Consider the following 14,677-nt stretch of genomic DNA (forward strand, 5'->3'; position numbering starts at 1 on the left):
CCAAGAACAATGTTAATGACACTAGTTTACAAGACCAAAAAATGGTTCCTATAGGACCAAATTCATTGCACAATAGGTAGATTCATCACCAAGACACGTGGGTTGGATAACCTTGTTCAATTAATTTTCGATCTCGTGCGCTATGGTTTTTGATATGTTCTTAGTTTGCTTGATGGTTTAGATAATATTTGCAACATAGATTCTAGGACAATGTAGTTAGGAAGAAGAAGAAGAAGAAAGAATTGAATAAAAAAAATAAAAATTGGTCCTACTTTAACATAATGGTTCTCACATGGCTGGCGAGTGAGGCATTTAATGGTCAAAAATAAAAGTTAATGGTCAAAGCTTTCAAACTATCAAGGTAAGGCAAAATTATTCTATTTTAAAAAAATGCTTGGGTGATATTATACCTTTAAAAATGTTAAGACTATTTTTTGTTGACTACAATTTTTTGTAAACATCTAAGGCGAATTTGTACTTTGACAAAAAAAAAAAAATCGTTGGCACTCACAAGTCATGACTCATGGGACGAGGATATTGTATTGGAAGAGAGGGTTTAAATTCTTTAGCAATAGCCAAAATGGCATGATGACATTGTGACACTTTTAGACGGGAGAAGTTGTAAGTTCGAATTAATAATTCAATTGATTGTTTTCCTTTTAGTGAGAATTCAATTGTTGTCTTATTACTATTATTTGCTTAGATTGGTTAATTCCATTTTTTATGGCAATAATTGTTAGAGATTACAAGCGGCATTAAATCTATTTCATCTCATGTATACGGGAGCTTACACAGGCTGCACCATAAGGCAATTGGTTGGTTAATTTTTTTTATATGAAGGATTTTTATGAAAATGGAAGTTAAACATCTAGGTTTAATTCTTTAAATCTTAATTAATAATTTTAATCATCATTTTAATGCATAATTTTTGCTGGTTAAAAAAAAGGTAACTGTTTCCCTCCCCTGAAAATTAGCAAATGAGATTGGAGAATAAATTTATCTAAACGACAATGCCCCCCGCCCCCTTAAGCACACCGCCTCCGCCAATCTTTTAGGTCACTCGATTGATTTCTGACAGCAAAAAATAATATTAATATTATATATTCCTGTACTGAATGGTTGTTTTCTGAAGCGAGCGAGCTTCACTACACTACAGCGTTTGTGCGCTCGATCCCTAGGGAATCGTCTTCGCCTTATATGTAACTCCGGAATCAAGATTCGAGTCTCTGTATTCAATCCTCTTTTTCTCTATGTTTTCTGATAATTCTTGTGTATCGGGATTAGGGTTTTATCTCAATTCAATTCTTATTGTACAATTTGAGAATAGAGTTATTTAATTTGTTTCCTCTATTATGAGTCGATTCAATCGAAAATATACACGTGAGTAGTAATGTTTCGATGACATTTGTTTATTTGTGTTGTCTAAATTAGCCATAGCGCATAGGATAGGCATTGCATTAGGGTTAATATTAGGGTTTAGATTTGTTATCCGGTGATGGACATGGACAGCTCGCGGAGACCGTTCGATAGATCAAGAGAGCCGGGTATCAAGAAAGCCCGACTGACCGACGAGCTCGAGCGTGGCTCAAGTTCCAGTCTTCGACCGTTTCCTCAGCGACAAGTGGCTTCTGGAGTTAATTTATTGGCCCCAGCAAGGTTTAGGACAAATGACAGAGATTCCGAAAACAGTGACTCTGGTCGCGGCGGATACCAGCCCCAACTGCTCACCAAGAGCTTGTCAATCAGTACAAAACCGCACTTGCTGAGCTAACATTCAATTCTAAACCGATAATTACCAACTTGACTATAATTGCAGGCGAGAATCTTTATGCCGCGAAGGCAATTGCTGCCACTGTTTGCGCTAACATTCTAGAGGTGAACCCAGTTTAAACTGTGTAGCTGTTTATGTTCTCAATTGCTGACTATATTGAATTGTAAGACATTTGGAATAAAAGGGCGATTGTTTTTAATTCTTGATCTCCCTGAAATCACTATAATTGGTGGCGTTATCACTTATTCTTCGTGTCTGTGCCAAGATTTTAGTGGAAGTAAAATGAGGAACTTTTTGTGTACCACAAGCGTGAAATTAGTTGAATTTCATGATTTTGAAGTACCACTTTCCCCCAAGGTTAATAGTTTCAATTTGAAGCATGCCTGCACGATAATGACGATTGGTGGGAACATTGCAGTTTCCAGCTTAAATGATGATGATGCTTATTTTATCAGCTAGATAAAGATTAACACTATGCTTCATTTGGTTTCTTTCCCAGGGTCTTGCTGAGGCTTTTAGCTGAAGATCATCTGTAGTTGCGATTCTCAAGTTATACATTTTCCACATAAGAAAAATAATAACTGTACTTCATTTATAAAAAATAAAAAAATTATGGAAACCACCCTTCAGCCTTCTGCTATCAGTTCGATCAACTTCATGAGAGCATAATATTAAAGTGATTGTAATTTCATCTGATAAACAGCACTACTATTAGAGATAGGAATTCTAATTCCCCGTGTCAAGTTTGTTGGCAATCCCAAACATTGTTGTAGTCCTCTTTTTTAATTTTGTTCAATTAGGTTATAGAATATCTGCCGCATGTTGTGAATGGTAGGGCTGCCTTATTTTTGTGAAGCAAATGTGTGATTGTTTGTCTGCCTCTCAAGTTTTTAGCTCGTGTTTCATTGGAAATTGGTGAATTACAAAGCAGCTGAATTTTATGTTGAGAATCTATTTACTCCATGGAAGAGACGTAATTTACCAAGCCAAGTTGCATAGCGGCATTGAGCTTATATGATTTCAATTCTATGCTAGTGTCTTGAAGTGAATTAAAGCAGGTTTAAAGATATGACAGATTTGCACATTCATTTTTCCAAGCCAAAGAGCTGCTAGAGTGAATGAGCTATTTATTATAATAAGTAATATCATGCAAGATTTATTTGTTGGCATTAAGATTTTGATTTGTCCGACCCTACCTAGTGGGATAAGGTTTGTTGTTGTTGTAAGATTTTGATTTGTGACTGAGGTGCCGGACTTTTGGAGCACAAAGTAGAATCCATAACTGAATAGTGCTTTTAGATGTTTGGTGCTTTCCCTATTTGCAACCTTATTTATTATGTGCTGCATCACTTTTCTTGTCTTCCAGGGACTGGCTTAAATGCTTGCGTTCATAGAATGACTAGAGGGGCACGTCTCTCTATATTATAAGAAAATAAGTGATAAACAGGTCATTTTTTAGCTCATAGATGTAATTTGCTGGAAAAGATGAGAAGGCAGATTAAATATGATGAACAGCATAGAATTGTTGGAAAGCTGGTGAATCTCTTTTCTAATAAGGAAAGAAGGGATGTCAAAAGTCTGCCTTGTGCCCATAGAAGTGAAAAACGAAAAAAGAACATAATATTTATGATTCATTTTTTGAACTTACATTTAACGAGTGACTCTTGTTGATGGATATGGAATCTGCAATTTAATTAGAAATTTCATCTTACCCGAGTCTTTGAAGAGTCATAATAATCTACATATTTTGAGGAGTGGGACCTCTCTTCCTAATAATCAGTAACAGTGAATTGTTTAATTTTGTTTTCGTTATTTTCTAATTGTGTCACAAGTCTCCTTATTACATGACATAGGCAGGTAGAGCTGGTTAAAAATAAGGAATGGAATAACATTTAATTTTGAATAGACAAGACTGATGGTTATTTTTTGTCATTTTGAGCTTACTACTGTCAATCTGCTGTTACTTCTCTTTTGATGTAATTTGCTGCCAACTGCCATGTGGCTTATGTTTAGCTGGTTCAAATATTTCCCTTATTTACATCTTTCCGAGCAGTTGGTTTTCTAGTTTGATTAAACTCTATATGTTATACATAGAAACTTATGTTGCATCTAATTCTGATTTTCCAGGTTCCCACTGAACAAAAGCTCCCATCTCTTTATCTTTTAGACAGTATTGTTAAGAATATTGGGCGGGACTATATAAAATACTTTGCTGCTAGACTACCTGAGGTCAGATATCTATTCTTTGCTCATCCTTACATTGATCTATATGCCTTTATTTGAAATGTTCTTGTTAATAACATATTTTAAAGGGAATTCTTGATATTGTGAAGATAAAAAAATTATACTTTTAACTATTTAAATTTAGATTTACGAGGGTAATGGTTTTGTAAGAGCTTTTGTTTCCATTTACAATGAAAAATGATTATTTTAATATACAAAGTGGCAAGATTTTACTTTGCATTTTTCCACAGATATCTTTCTGATTTTACACACCTACTTTTAACTAGGTACTTGCCAATTACTCCTTTACATTTTAGGTATTCTGCAAGGCATACAGGCAGGTTGATTCTTCTGTCCACTCAAGTATGAGGCACCTTTTCGGAACTTGGAAAGGAGTCTTTCCACCCCAGACCCTCCAGATGATTGAGAAGGAACTCAGCTTCACTCCTGCTGTCAATGGTTCATCTTCTGCATCTACACTGAGGAGTGATTCACAGTCACAACGACCACAGCATAGCATCCATGTGAATCCTAAATATCTGGAGAGGCAACGTCTTCAGCAGTCAGCCAGGGTAGGTGAAGCATTCCCACCCACAAAATTATCCTTTTAGTTCAGATTGTTGGATATCTTTGGGATAGGTCAAGTTGAGCATTCTTTATGCTGCGATGGTTAGAAAATTTGTGGTCATCGACATGCATTCTTTGCATGTGGAAACTTGGTCTGGAATAGTTTGGCACCATGTCCTAATCTTGTCTGTTGCTTGTTGGGGCTCTATGATATTCGTGCAGCAGATGGGTATTACAAATTTCACCTTGTATGGTTTCTATTGTTTTTATCTGGTCATTCAAAGCCTAAGAACCATGAGACGCCAAGGTTTCCAAAGCTAAACTGCCTAGAAATCTGGTTTGTTAAGGAACCTGAGCTTGCGGATATACACTGGGGATCGGGAACTTTTCTTCTCCTCTCCTCAGTTGGCAAGTTGGGGGTGAGATGTCAGAAAGTAAAACTATTGTAACTTTTATTGATCTAAGGATTTTATCTATACTGTGCAGGCGCAAAAATTATGATTAGTTATAGCAGTGACTTTGCTGTCATGTTACTTGTTTATATTTGTTGACATACATGCCTGTTTTAACGTCATATATCTCATGATTGATTTCTGTGTTCTGTCTTTGTTTGTGCTATGAAGATTAAAGGAACAGCTAATGATATTGCTGGAGCTACTACAAACTCTAGTGATGGTGCAGAAAGGCCAGATAGAGCATTGGGTGCTGCACGGCCATGGATGGATTCCAGCGCTAACATGCATGTATGTGAATAAGTAATTTTTTACTTCCCGCCTCTTCGTTTTTCCTGTATTTTCCCCCTTATGCTATATATATGTCCTAGTCCTTATCATAATGTTGTGAATTGCAGAACATTCAGGGCTCTAATAGAGATTCGTATAATGATTCTGTTCCTGAAAAGGGCATTGGTACATCCTACGGAGGCAATGAATATGGTCCTGATCTTTCAAGGAGTTCAGGTTTGGGTATTGGAAGAGCTGGTGGCAGGACCTCTGAGTTAGCACGTGACAAAACTTGGTACAAAGCAGGCAGCAATGCTGCAGACATGATGTCTGTCCAAAGGAATGGTTTCGGTCTCAAGCGTAGGTTATCAAATCATGAAGCACCAAAGTCCATCATTTTGGATGAACATAATCAGCCAACCCAAAGCTTAACTAGCATAAAGAGTAGTGTCTTGTCAAGTAGCTGGAAAAATTCTGAGGAAGAGGAGTACATGTGGGATGAGGTGAATGCTGGACTGACTGAGCATGGTGCATCCAATGCCTCTAGCAACTTGAGCAAAGATTGTTGGACTGCTGATGATAACAATTTGGTGAGCTTGCAAATGTTAAACATTAGAATCAAAGACTTCATTCACTCACTGTTATTGATTATTTGTCTGGTCTTGGTCTTTATTGAGGATATGTTGAGAGATTTTGTTGAATGCAGATGATATACTTGAGATTTTCTTTCTTGAATGCCATTACTGGTTTATCCCTTAGAATGCAAGAGTTGACTTTAAATTAATTTTAGTTAATGATGTCAGATATCGCTGTTGGAGACAAGTGATCAATGGATCACAGGTGCCCCATCCCCAATTAATTTTTGTAAATTATTTTGACACATCTTTTTAGGATCTGAAGAGGCCTTTTAAAAGACAAATATGAGGGCTTGTTTATATGTTTGACAGTGTTGTATACTGAAGGCCAATATTCAAATAACCACAAGTTTTCGTTGGAGGCCTGATCATCCTGTGGTTTTTCATTATTATGTCTTGCCTGCAGATGGAAACGTTGTTTTTAATTTTGTGAGTGTGTAATGGATATAGCTTGGCCCAATATTTAGCTTGACTTGGGCAAGTCTTCCACTCTTTCTGTAGGCTACTCCAAGTAACTTCTTGCTTTTCCCCAGAGTAATCATAAACCATTAAAACCTTTGTATAGTGAAAGATGTTCCAAGGGGTTGACCTTTTCCCTTTATTGAATGGCCATCTGATTGGTATGAATTAGCAGTTTTTCATGCAATAACTAGGCAAAATAGGCTGGCCCATTTCTAATTCAGATGGTTATGTTTGGATAAAGAGTGATAACATATCACTTGTCCATGTGCTGCAATGGGATTTAACTAGCAACATATTTTGATGACTGACATGAGATCTAGGCTGGTTTAGTTGACTGATCTTTTTTCCTCTACTCGCAGGCAGTTGAAGATCACCTTCAAAGCATGTTTCAGGAAGATAGAGAAGTATCCACTGAAACAAAACGCCTGCCTGGTTTTGGTCATCGGCCATCATTATCTTGGAAATCTCAGCAGCAGTCATTTGATGAGCCGAATCATAGGCCATGTCCTTCGGAAGGCATTGGATCCACTCTTGGTAGGTTGCCAAACATTGTGAATCCTTCTGATGTCAAAATGGGAAATCGGCCTTTCTTGTCAAGTGCCACATTAGGATCAGTAGGAACAGCACAGCAACAGCAATTTCATTCTGTGGGAGCAGAGTCTCCTTCTAGGCAGTCACCTTTGCGACAACATTCTCCATCACCTCCGGTTAATGTCCACCGTCCTCATCAAATGCAGATTTTGGCTGAGCAAGACCATCCACAGACTCTTAAAATGGCTCAATTTTCAGGACGTCTACAGGGCCAAGATATTCAAGATTCATCATCCATCCTCCCACGTACTGTTCAGGTTGGTAACTCACAGAGATCGCATCAAAAGGACTTGCAAGGTCCATTGTCTTTAGTGTCTACTTTTCAGCCAAGACATCATAATGCTGCTTTGCAGCTGCAGAATCTTGGTTCTAATACTGAAGTTTCTGAGATGAAGGAAACCACAGCCCTCTCTAAAGAAACTAAAGAAGCTTCAGAGCAGTCAACTACAAGTACTATGTTAGCTGCAGTTATGAAGAGTGGAATTTTCAGCAGTGGTCAGCCCGGTACAAGTTTCATGGATAGAAGGAGCCTGACATCGAAATCAGGGGTTCAGCCTACGCAGCCAAGTGGATCATCTCCTACAACGTCCGTTTCTTCAGGGTCTGGGGTTGCATCTCCATCTCAATTAGGTCCTTCTAATGATGACTTATCTACTCTGCCAAAAGAATCTCAAGGAAAGGTTGGAGCTCTGTCAAGCCTGCCTGCTCTACCCCCATCTTCCTCTACTGTGAGTAGTGCCTCAGCCAAGACTTCAAATGCCACCAATAATAAATCTAATCCAGTTTCAAGCCTTTTAAACTCGTTAGTTGCAAAGGGTTTGATTTCTGCAAAAATAGATTCGTCTACTGAGGTGCCTGCTGAGGTGCTGATTCGATTGGAAGATCAGAGCCAAAGCATCACCACCAGCAGTACTCTGCCGGCTGTTTCAGTTACTGGTTCTGCAACTGTTCCTGATTTATCTACCAGAGACAATCAACCTGCAAAAAGTTCTGCACAATCAACCCCTGCAGAAATTAAAAATCTAATTGGCTTTGAGTTAAGCCCAGTGTAATCCGGGAATTGCATTTACCTGTGATCAGAGAACTATTGGATGATTTCCCCCATCATTGCAGCAGTTGTGGCCTTAGGCTTAAGCATCAGGAACAATTTAATAGACACTTGGAGTGGCATGCTATGAGAGAAAGAGAACAAAATGATATGTTGAAGGCCTCAAGGAGATGGTATTTGAGGTCAAGTGACTGGATTGTCGGCAAGGATGAAGTTTCATCTGAGTATGAGGGTATTGATTCCATAGATTTACACGGCAATAAATCAGACAGAAGTGAAGTGGATGCTGAAGTTCCCTCTGATGAAGATCAGTGCTTATGTATGTTGTGTGGTGAGCTGTTTGAAGATGTTTATTGTCAAGAAAGGGATGAGTGGATGTTCAAAGGGGCGGTTTACCTTCCTGTCTCCGGTGGTGGTAGTGAGATGTATGTTGATGTCTGTACTAAAAGGGGTCCTATTGTTCACACTTGGTGCTTATCAGGAGCTCCATATCTAGAGCACCTACAAAGGTAAGGCATTTTGTCTGATGGTGGTGAATAGAATGGTCATCTTTTAATTTTGATGTTTGAGATGCTATAGTGATTGTCTCTGAAATATATTTTGGGTAGGAGCAAATGTATTTTGGTTGGAAGATGATATTGGAATTTGGAAATGAAGGTCCTGTTATCTACTTTATCCTTGCAAATGGCAGGCCTGGATATGTTGCGTTATAGTTTTTTCCCCCCCATTTTTTTGCTGTTACTTTTTGTTTTGCCACTTCACCCTCGTTACATGCTTGGTTCAAATTGAGTGCCGTGTGCAGCCGTCTTGCTTGTGATTTATTAAACCTTTTATATTTTGGCAGGAACAGGATTAGAGCTTTAATTTAGATCATCTGATCGATGGTGTTTTTGTCAGAAGCTTTCGAAGGGCACTCAGGTTTACTTGGCATTTACTTGATTTTCATGGCTCTTTCGTTCTGAATTGATTGATGATTGCCTCTAACTGGGCATAGAGCCATCGAACAAATTTTGTGCTCTCTTTCTTTCTTTCTTTTTTCTTTCCTTGTAGTTTGGGGGGAAAATCCATAGTATTCAATATATAGATGGCAGAAAGTTTTTGCAGCTCAACTTGCCCATTGACGTGGTTGTGTTCCTTTATTTTACTATGGTGTAATGGATTTGCACTTTAGCAGCATCTGGTGCTAATACGAAGCCAGGGCATTGGCAGCCATGTTTGTCACAATTGCTAGATGGCCCTCTCTGTATCGCCCAACAGCAACGACTCTGCTCCCTGCCTCTTCCCATTTCCCCTATCTTACTCTATGCGCGCTTGCACGTCTCACTTTTCTGGTAAAATGGGAGAGGGGGCATTGATTCTGTGCTGGGATAAAATAATAGCAGTGTTTTCATTACCTAGTCTCAAATAATCTGTTGATTGGATTGTGGTTAGTAGTGACTAGTGAGATTGTTGATTGTGAAATTGGCTGTCTGAAGTTCATTTGCTTTGAATGTGTTTCGTTTTTCCCCCTGAACCAGCTATACATGCGTGGGTCGAAAATTGCGCCTGCCCTCCAACGAGAGAGTGAGAACATCTTTCTATGCCTTAATTTGGATGCTTTTATGATTTCTTATACGCGTCGATTGCCCTAATTTAGCAAGGCAACCTGCCGCCAATTTCTCTTTGCTCAAATATTGAAGAACCAAGCTATATGACGCTGATGACTTAAATTTTAACGCATACCAATCTTTGTTGCCAATGTCAATTCCAAATCGATCAACTTTGGTCTAACGAGATTCCGAGCTTCAGTGTCGTATTGTTTGAAGTAGGTGAGTCATGAACTTATACCGAAATCGTTTACTTTGTTAAACTGGATTTTATCTGCGCTGTGTTCCTAAGCTCCTTATAAATGTCGAGTAATAGCACCATATCAGGGCTTAGCATAACCGCTCTCATTTAGTTTTATGACAAATTATAAGATTGGAAATAGACAGATCATGGATACAGCTTTCACATTTCATCCTCATAAAATATGGCCGAACGGGAGGAAGATATTTCGTAGCCCTAGTGGGACTCGTCTCTAGTTAATAGAAGCCGGGAATTTGTATTAAGGTTTATGTTTATAGGCCGGCTTGTGGTGCTGTGTGTAAATGTAATCCAAGTGGGCCTCGGCAATCATCCTCCTCTCACTGCATTCTTCATCGTCGTCGCACTCATCTGATTCCGGTACCTGCATGATATTGCATCCAACGAGAATATAACAAGCTGAAACCAAATAAAACAATCCGGATAAACTTGGTAGCTTGTGTTTTAATCCCGTTTGGATGAGGGATAACATTGTAGAGGCAGAAAGATGAAGCTTATCTTACTTCAACGACATATCGAAGCTCAGTGGATGAGCGAGCATGAGCGACATCAATGGTCTTCACTTCCTTTTCATCTGCATCAAGTTGGATCTCAGGAATTTGACGGCAAAAAAGAGGAAGCGAAACAAGGAGCATCAAGAAAACAAGTATTGTTCGTTGGAGTTACCTTGATTGGGTAGAATCAGGAGAGCAGACGCTGAGAAATGAAAGAGAAGCAGAAGAGAAAGGACGCCGAAGAACACATGAAAGCCTGGTTTCTTCATGGGCTGTTGCAGGTTAGAGTGAGCTAAAGAGAGTGATAGAAAGTAGCAAAGATGTGAGTCTAAAGGAGGTGGAAGAAAGGGGATAAATGGAGGAGCAGAGGATGACAGTCACGAGGAGGCTCTGAGAAAAAATGGCAGTTTCTAGTTCCATTGGGGCCTACAAATTTTAACGCCTGCTCTGGTCAACTTAGAGAATACATGCGTCCATGTGATGAGAGCAAGCACGGCTTCGCTTCATGCAGAGAGAAGCGTTTCTTTGAGCAAGAAGACAGGCAGAGAGAAGAGGGATTGTCGCCATCATGGTGGTCCAATAAGGTGCTACAAAACAAAGCCATTTAAAAAGAGTTTACACGTATTTGCTCTCTTCCTTTTTCTTGGTACTAAAATGAAGAATCTTGAAGTTTGGAAAGAAAAAAAGATCATTAATTCGCACTATATCCCTCACCTAGTGGATGTCCAGCCATCAGCATCAAAGTTCTGTCTGTGGACTGCCCACTGATGCTTCCAATTTGATGAATACTACTACTTATGTTTAATAATAACGTGTAATCGTTAATAATGTGATAATCATAATTACTTCGATAAAAAGCTGAAGAAATAAACCAAAAACAATACAAGACGTTAGGAATCAAAATTCCTAAATGCACTGGAATCATAGAAACCTGAGCATAAACAAAGAGGAAGAGACCAGGCAAATATACCCACCACTACCATTAAATCATATAATTCAATTGAAGTTGACACATTCTCCATCGTATTTTGATCCGTGCCTTCCTATAAATTAGACGCCGCCTCGCTAATAAATTATGAATTATAACACTCATCGTCATTAATTATTTAAGATTATTATTTTTTCTTCATCAAAATGAAAGGTATAATTGTTTCTTACATGAGAATTTTATGCGTCGAATGCATTACTCGTTAGTCGTTAATTAATATTTGCCACATATGACGCTTGATGCATGCAATTTACTTACCCGAAGAAAAAGAATACATGTAATGCTGTGATTTGGTGAGTGATTCGACGTTGGGTAAACAGAACAAACTAGTAAGAGACAAAAAGTTAGGGGAGATGGAGTGGGACTGCACATTTAGCTGTTCATGTCGTAATGAAATAGTGTATTCTGATCCCAGCAGAAGAAAAAGCAATTCACTTTACTTCAAAAAATTTAACGTGGAAGCCAGTGAAATCCATGTGGCCTACCAATAATCCGATCGATCGAATTCAAAATTCTTTAGAGTACGAGGTTTTGTAAAATGTTACAAAAAATTACAAAATTATTTTATAAAAATTACATTTCAAAATATCAAGATGCACCTGATGGTGCCGTGTGTGTGAAAACATCAGAGTGTGTCTGTCAAATCAGATTAGCCATTAAATTTGGTTTAATGTCACAGGTTCCAGTTGGAGTATATTTTTAGTACCGCTAATGCATGACGTGCAATTGAATGTTGATTCTTTTTTTTCCCCCGACTAACCATCTGAACGGTGATTGAAATGCCCTCACGATACGTTTGCGTGCAACGAGAAAGGGAAGTAAAAGTATTTGTATGATTGTCTCTCTCTCTCTCTCTCTCGCCCCTCTCAGTCTTTCGAATGTACTGTCAAGCAAACATGATATGCCACGCATCCTATAAAGTGACAAGCCCTTTCGCAGTACGTCCAAAAGGAGGAATGACCCATTGGGCCCAATTTGGACGTTGAATGCTGTAGGCCAGCAAACCCAAAAACATGACAAGAAACTTGACTTGTCACCAAAAAAGTCGACTGCATCAGTGATAGGTTTTTAACGTCAATTTCTTTGAAAATAATAATATATAAACACAAAATAATAAATCACGCGTATTTCTATTAAAAAGATCATCTATATTTAAAAATATTATTAATTTAATTTTTTCAAATATGAATATATATATTTTGATTGTTTACATGTATCATTCTATTGAAAATAATTATATTTGAGACACATTTGGTCATTAAAGGCTAAAAGGTAACCACCTCTTAAAAAAAAAATTGATTCATCACTTAAAAAATTTGCCCTTCTTGCTCGACTTAGTCCTGTCAACAAAAATATCAATATATATTATTATATTTCAAGATATTACTCTATTTAAAATTATAAATATTCTACAATACAAATTTTAAGAGAAATATTTATAATAATGGATATTTATGTTTAAAAATATAACCGTAATCTATTATATTTTTATAAAAAAAATGACAACTTTTATTTTAGAAGAGTAAACATCACGTGGAAAAACTTGTACAATTTAAATACCTGTGTTTTTTTCAGAGAGCAATTCGTGTTGTCATATAGTACATGGTGATGGGCTTGGGTGTGGCCCAGAAAGCAGAAGGAAAATGACAATAGCTCTGCCAAATTTACGGAAGCAGCAATGTCAGGATTCCGTGGTCGTAACTTTTGTCTTTAACTATATGTTGCCGACCAATTTTTTTAATGAAACATTGATTCATTAATTAAAAAAATTACAAACTAATCTAATTGATAATTAGAGACAATCTCCTGTGATCATCCACTACTTTTTTCTGAAAAAATGTTGATGATTAATCAGAGATATGAATATTACCCAGACAGTCACATACCATTCTCTATGCTTTTAGCTTGGTCTACAATATTTTGTGGGGTGTTTATCATTATCACTTCAAGAACTTCTGCACACCATCTTTCGAATCCCCCTGTTCCAACACAGTTGAATACAAGCCCATGATTAATGGTTCCTATTACCTCAGTGATGGCTGTCCCCAACAAAAATTTGGACCTATATGTCAACTTTTCTCCACCATCCAAAGCCCTTTTCTCGTGAATGATTTATGCATGTGCCATGCATCATCGAACCCCTGTAACGATACTTATTGTTCTGGCCTCTATAAAGACTTGAAAAAAAAGAAAAAGTCAATGCTGCCTGTACTGCAGGATCATTCATTAATTCATATTCGCGCTGTGGGTTTCAGGCTTTCAGGCTTCAGCTGCCGGCGCTCCTGAAATTAGCCAAGTTGGAGAGTCGAGCTGGCATGTGATCCTGACCGATGCATGCGCATGCACTCTTTCAGAAAGTCAACTTGGAAGTAGAGTCAGCTCCATTCCTCAGTTATATTCATAAAGACATGCACCCTTGTGTAGGTATATATATGGGTGATTGGACTCGGGAGTCCACAACATGCTGCCCTGCTTATTTTTGTTAGAACCATCGCAAACTCTGCACTTGATTAGGGGGCCTGAATCTATAAAGCCCTCCACTCGTGTCTTACAATTGATTTGTCTCGGATCTCTTCAAGATTAGCAGTCCCGTAGTATTGTAGTATATTATTATACTATTTAACTTCCAATTATGGCAGGTCAGTCGCCATTCGTCAACCTTTTCGTCCTAGATGGCAAATTGGAATGAGTGATTGTTACGTTAACGAAGAAAGGCATCCGACCAAAGACCGTTTCCCCCCGTAGAGATATATATATATATAATCTAGAGCACAGTAATGGCGCCATTGGCGTTGTTGATAAATTTAAGACCTTCGAAGAACCTCCCAAAACTTTGACTTTTTTTGTTCGGTTAGTGTTTGACTTATGTTGTCTGGCTCCATTCTGCTATAGCTATATCTATTGAACCGAACCCCAACGGCATTTGATGGTCCAGGGTTGGGGGGGTGTTGCGCGAGTTAGAGTTGGTTCATCTTCTATGTGATACATGGTCAACCCCCCAACAGCCACTGATCCATTCATTCTTCTCTCATTTTTTAACTACCCACTAACGACGTTCATTTATCTTCACAACAAACAATTGAGAAACCAGTGAACATCTTGAAAGCCACCCGACGCGATGTGGATACACGAACACATTTAAATATTATATAGTTCCACCTAGTTGATCTGTAGAGGGCTATAGGCAGCTTTTATTAGTATATTCAAATCCAGGACATACCTAAGGTTAATCGATATATATAAATTGCAATTAAGTGGACATCAATCTACAGTTAAACACGGGGATACTTTTATTATTCTCCATCAATCTGCTAAAATAATACTAAACAAC

The 14,677-nt window shown here is 38.1% G+C and overlaps 2 protein-coding genes across 2 annotated transcripts; one reads left to right on the forward strand and one right to left on the reverse strand.

Annotated features, from left to right (window-relative positions):
• The first annotated feature begins 1,056 nt into the window (after positions 1–1,056).
• On the forward strand, positions 1,057–9,480 carry LOC129310940 (uncharacterized). Its single transcript, XM_054952842.1, is given in 10 exon segments — positions 1,057–1,718; positions 1,721–1,875; positions 3,899–4,000; positions 4,312–4,566; positions 5,185–5,304; positions 5,412–5,873; positions 6,740–7,228; positions 7,325–8,006; positions 8,009–8,528; positions 8,864–9,480. Coding segments are annotated over 10 exon segments (3,033 nt in total). The 5' UTR covers positions 1,057–1,495; the 3' UTR covers positions 8,889–9,480.
• A 455-nt stretch (positions 9,481–9,935) lies between these two features.
• On the reverse strand, positions 9,936–10,904 carry LOC129310948 (putative phytosulfokines 6). The gene is made up of 3 exons (XM_054952853.1): positions 10,531–10,904; positions 10,368–10,438; positions 9,936–10,228 (listed from the first exon to the last, which is right to left on the reverse strand). The coding sequence occupies exons 1-3, from the start codon at positions 10,625–10,627 to the stop codon at positions 10,106–10,108; spliced, it is 291 nt and encodes a 96-aa protein (XP_054808828.1). The 5' UTR covers positions 10,628–10,904; the 3' UTR covers positions 9,936–10,105.
• Between the last annotated feature and the right edge of the window lie 3,773 nt (positions 10,905–14,677).

The sequence above is a fragment of the Prosopis cineraria genome, unplaced genomic scaffold, assembly GCF_029017545.1.
Source record: "Prosopis cineraria cultivar Desert tree isolate PC_DT_omini unplaced genomic scaffold, ASM2901754v1 PC1, whole genome shotgun sequence".
Lineage (NCBI taxonomy): Eukaryota > Viridiplantae > Streptophyta > Magnoliopsida > Fabales > Fabaceae > Prosopis > Prosopis cineraria.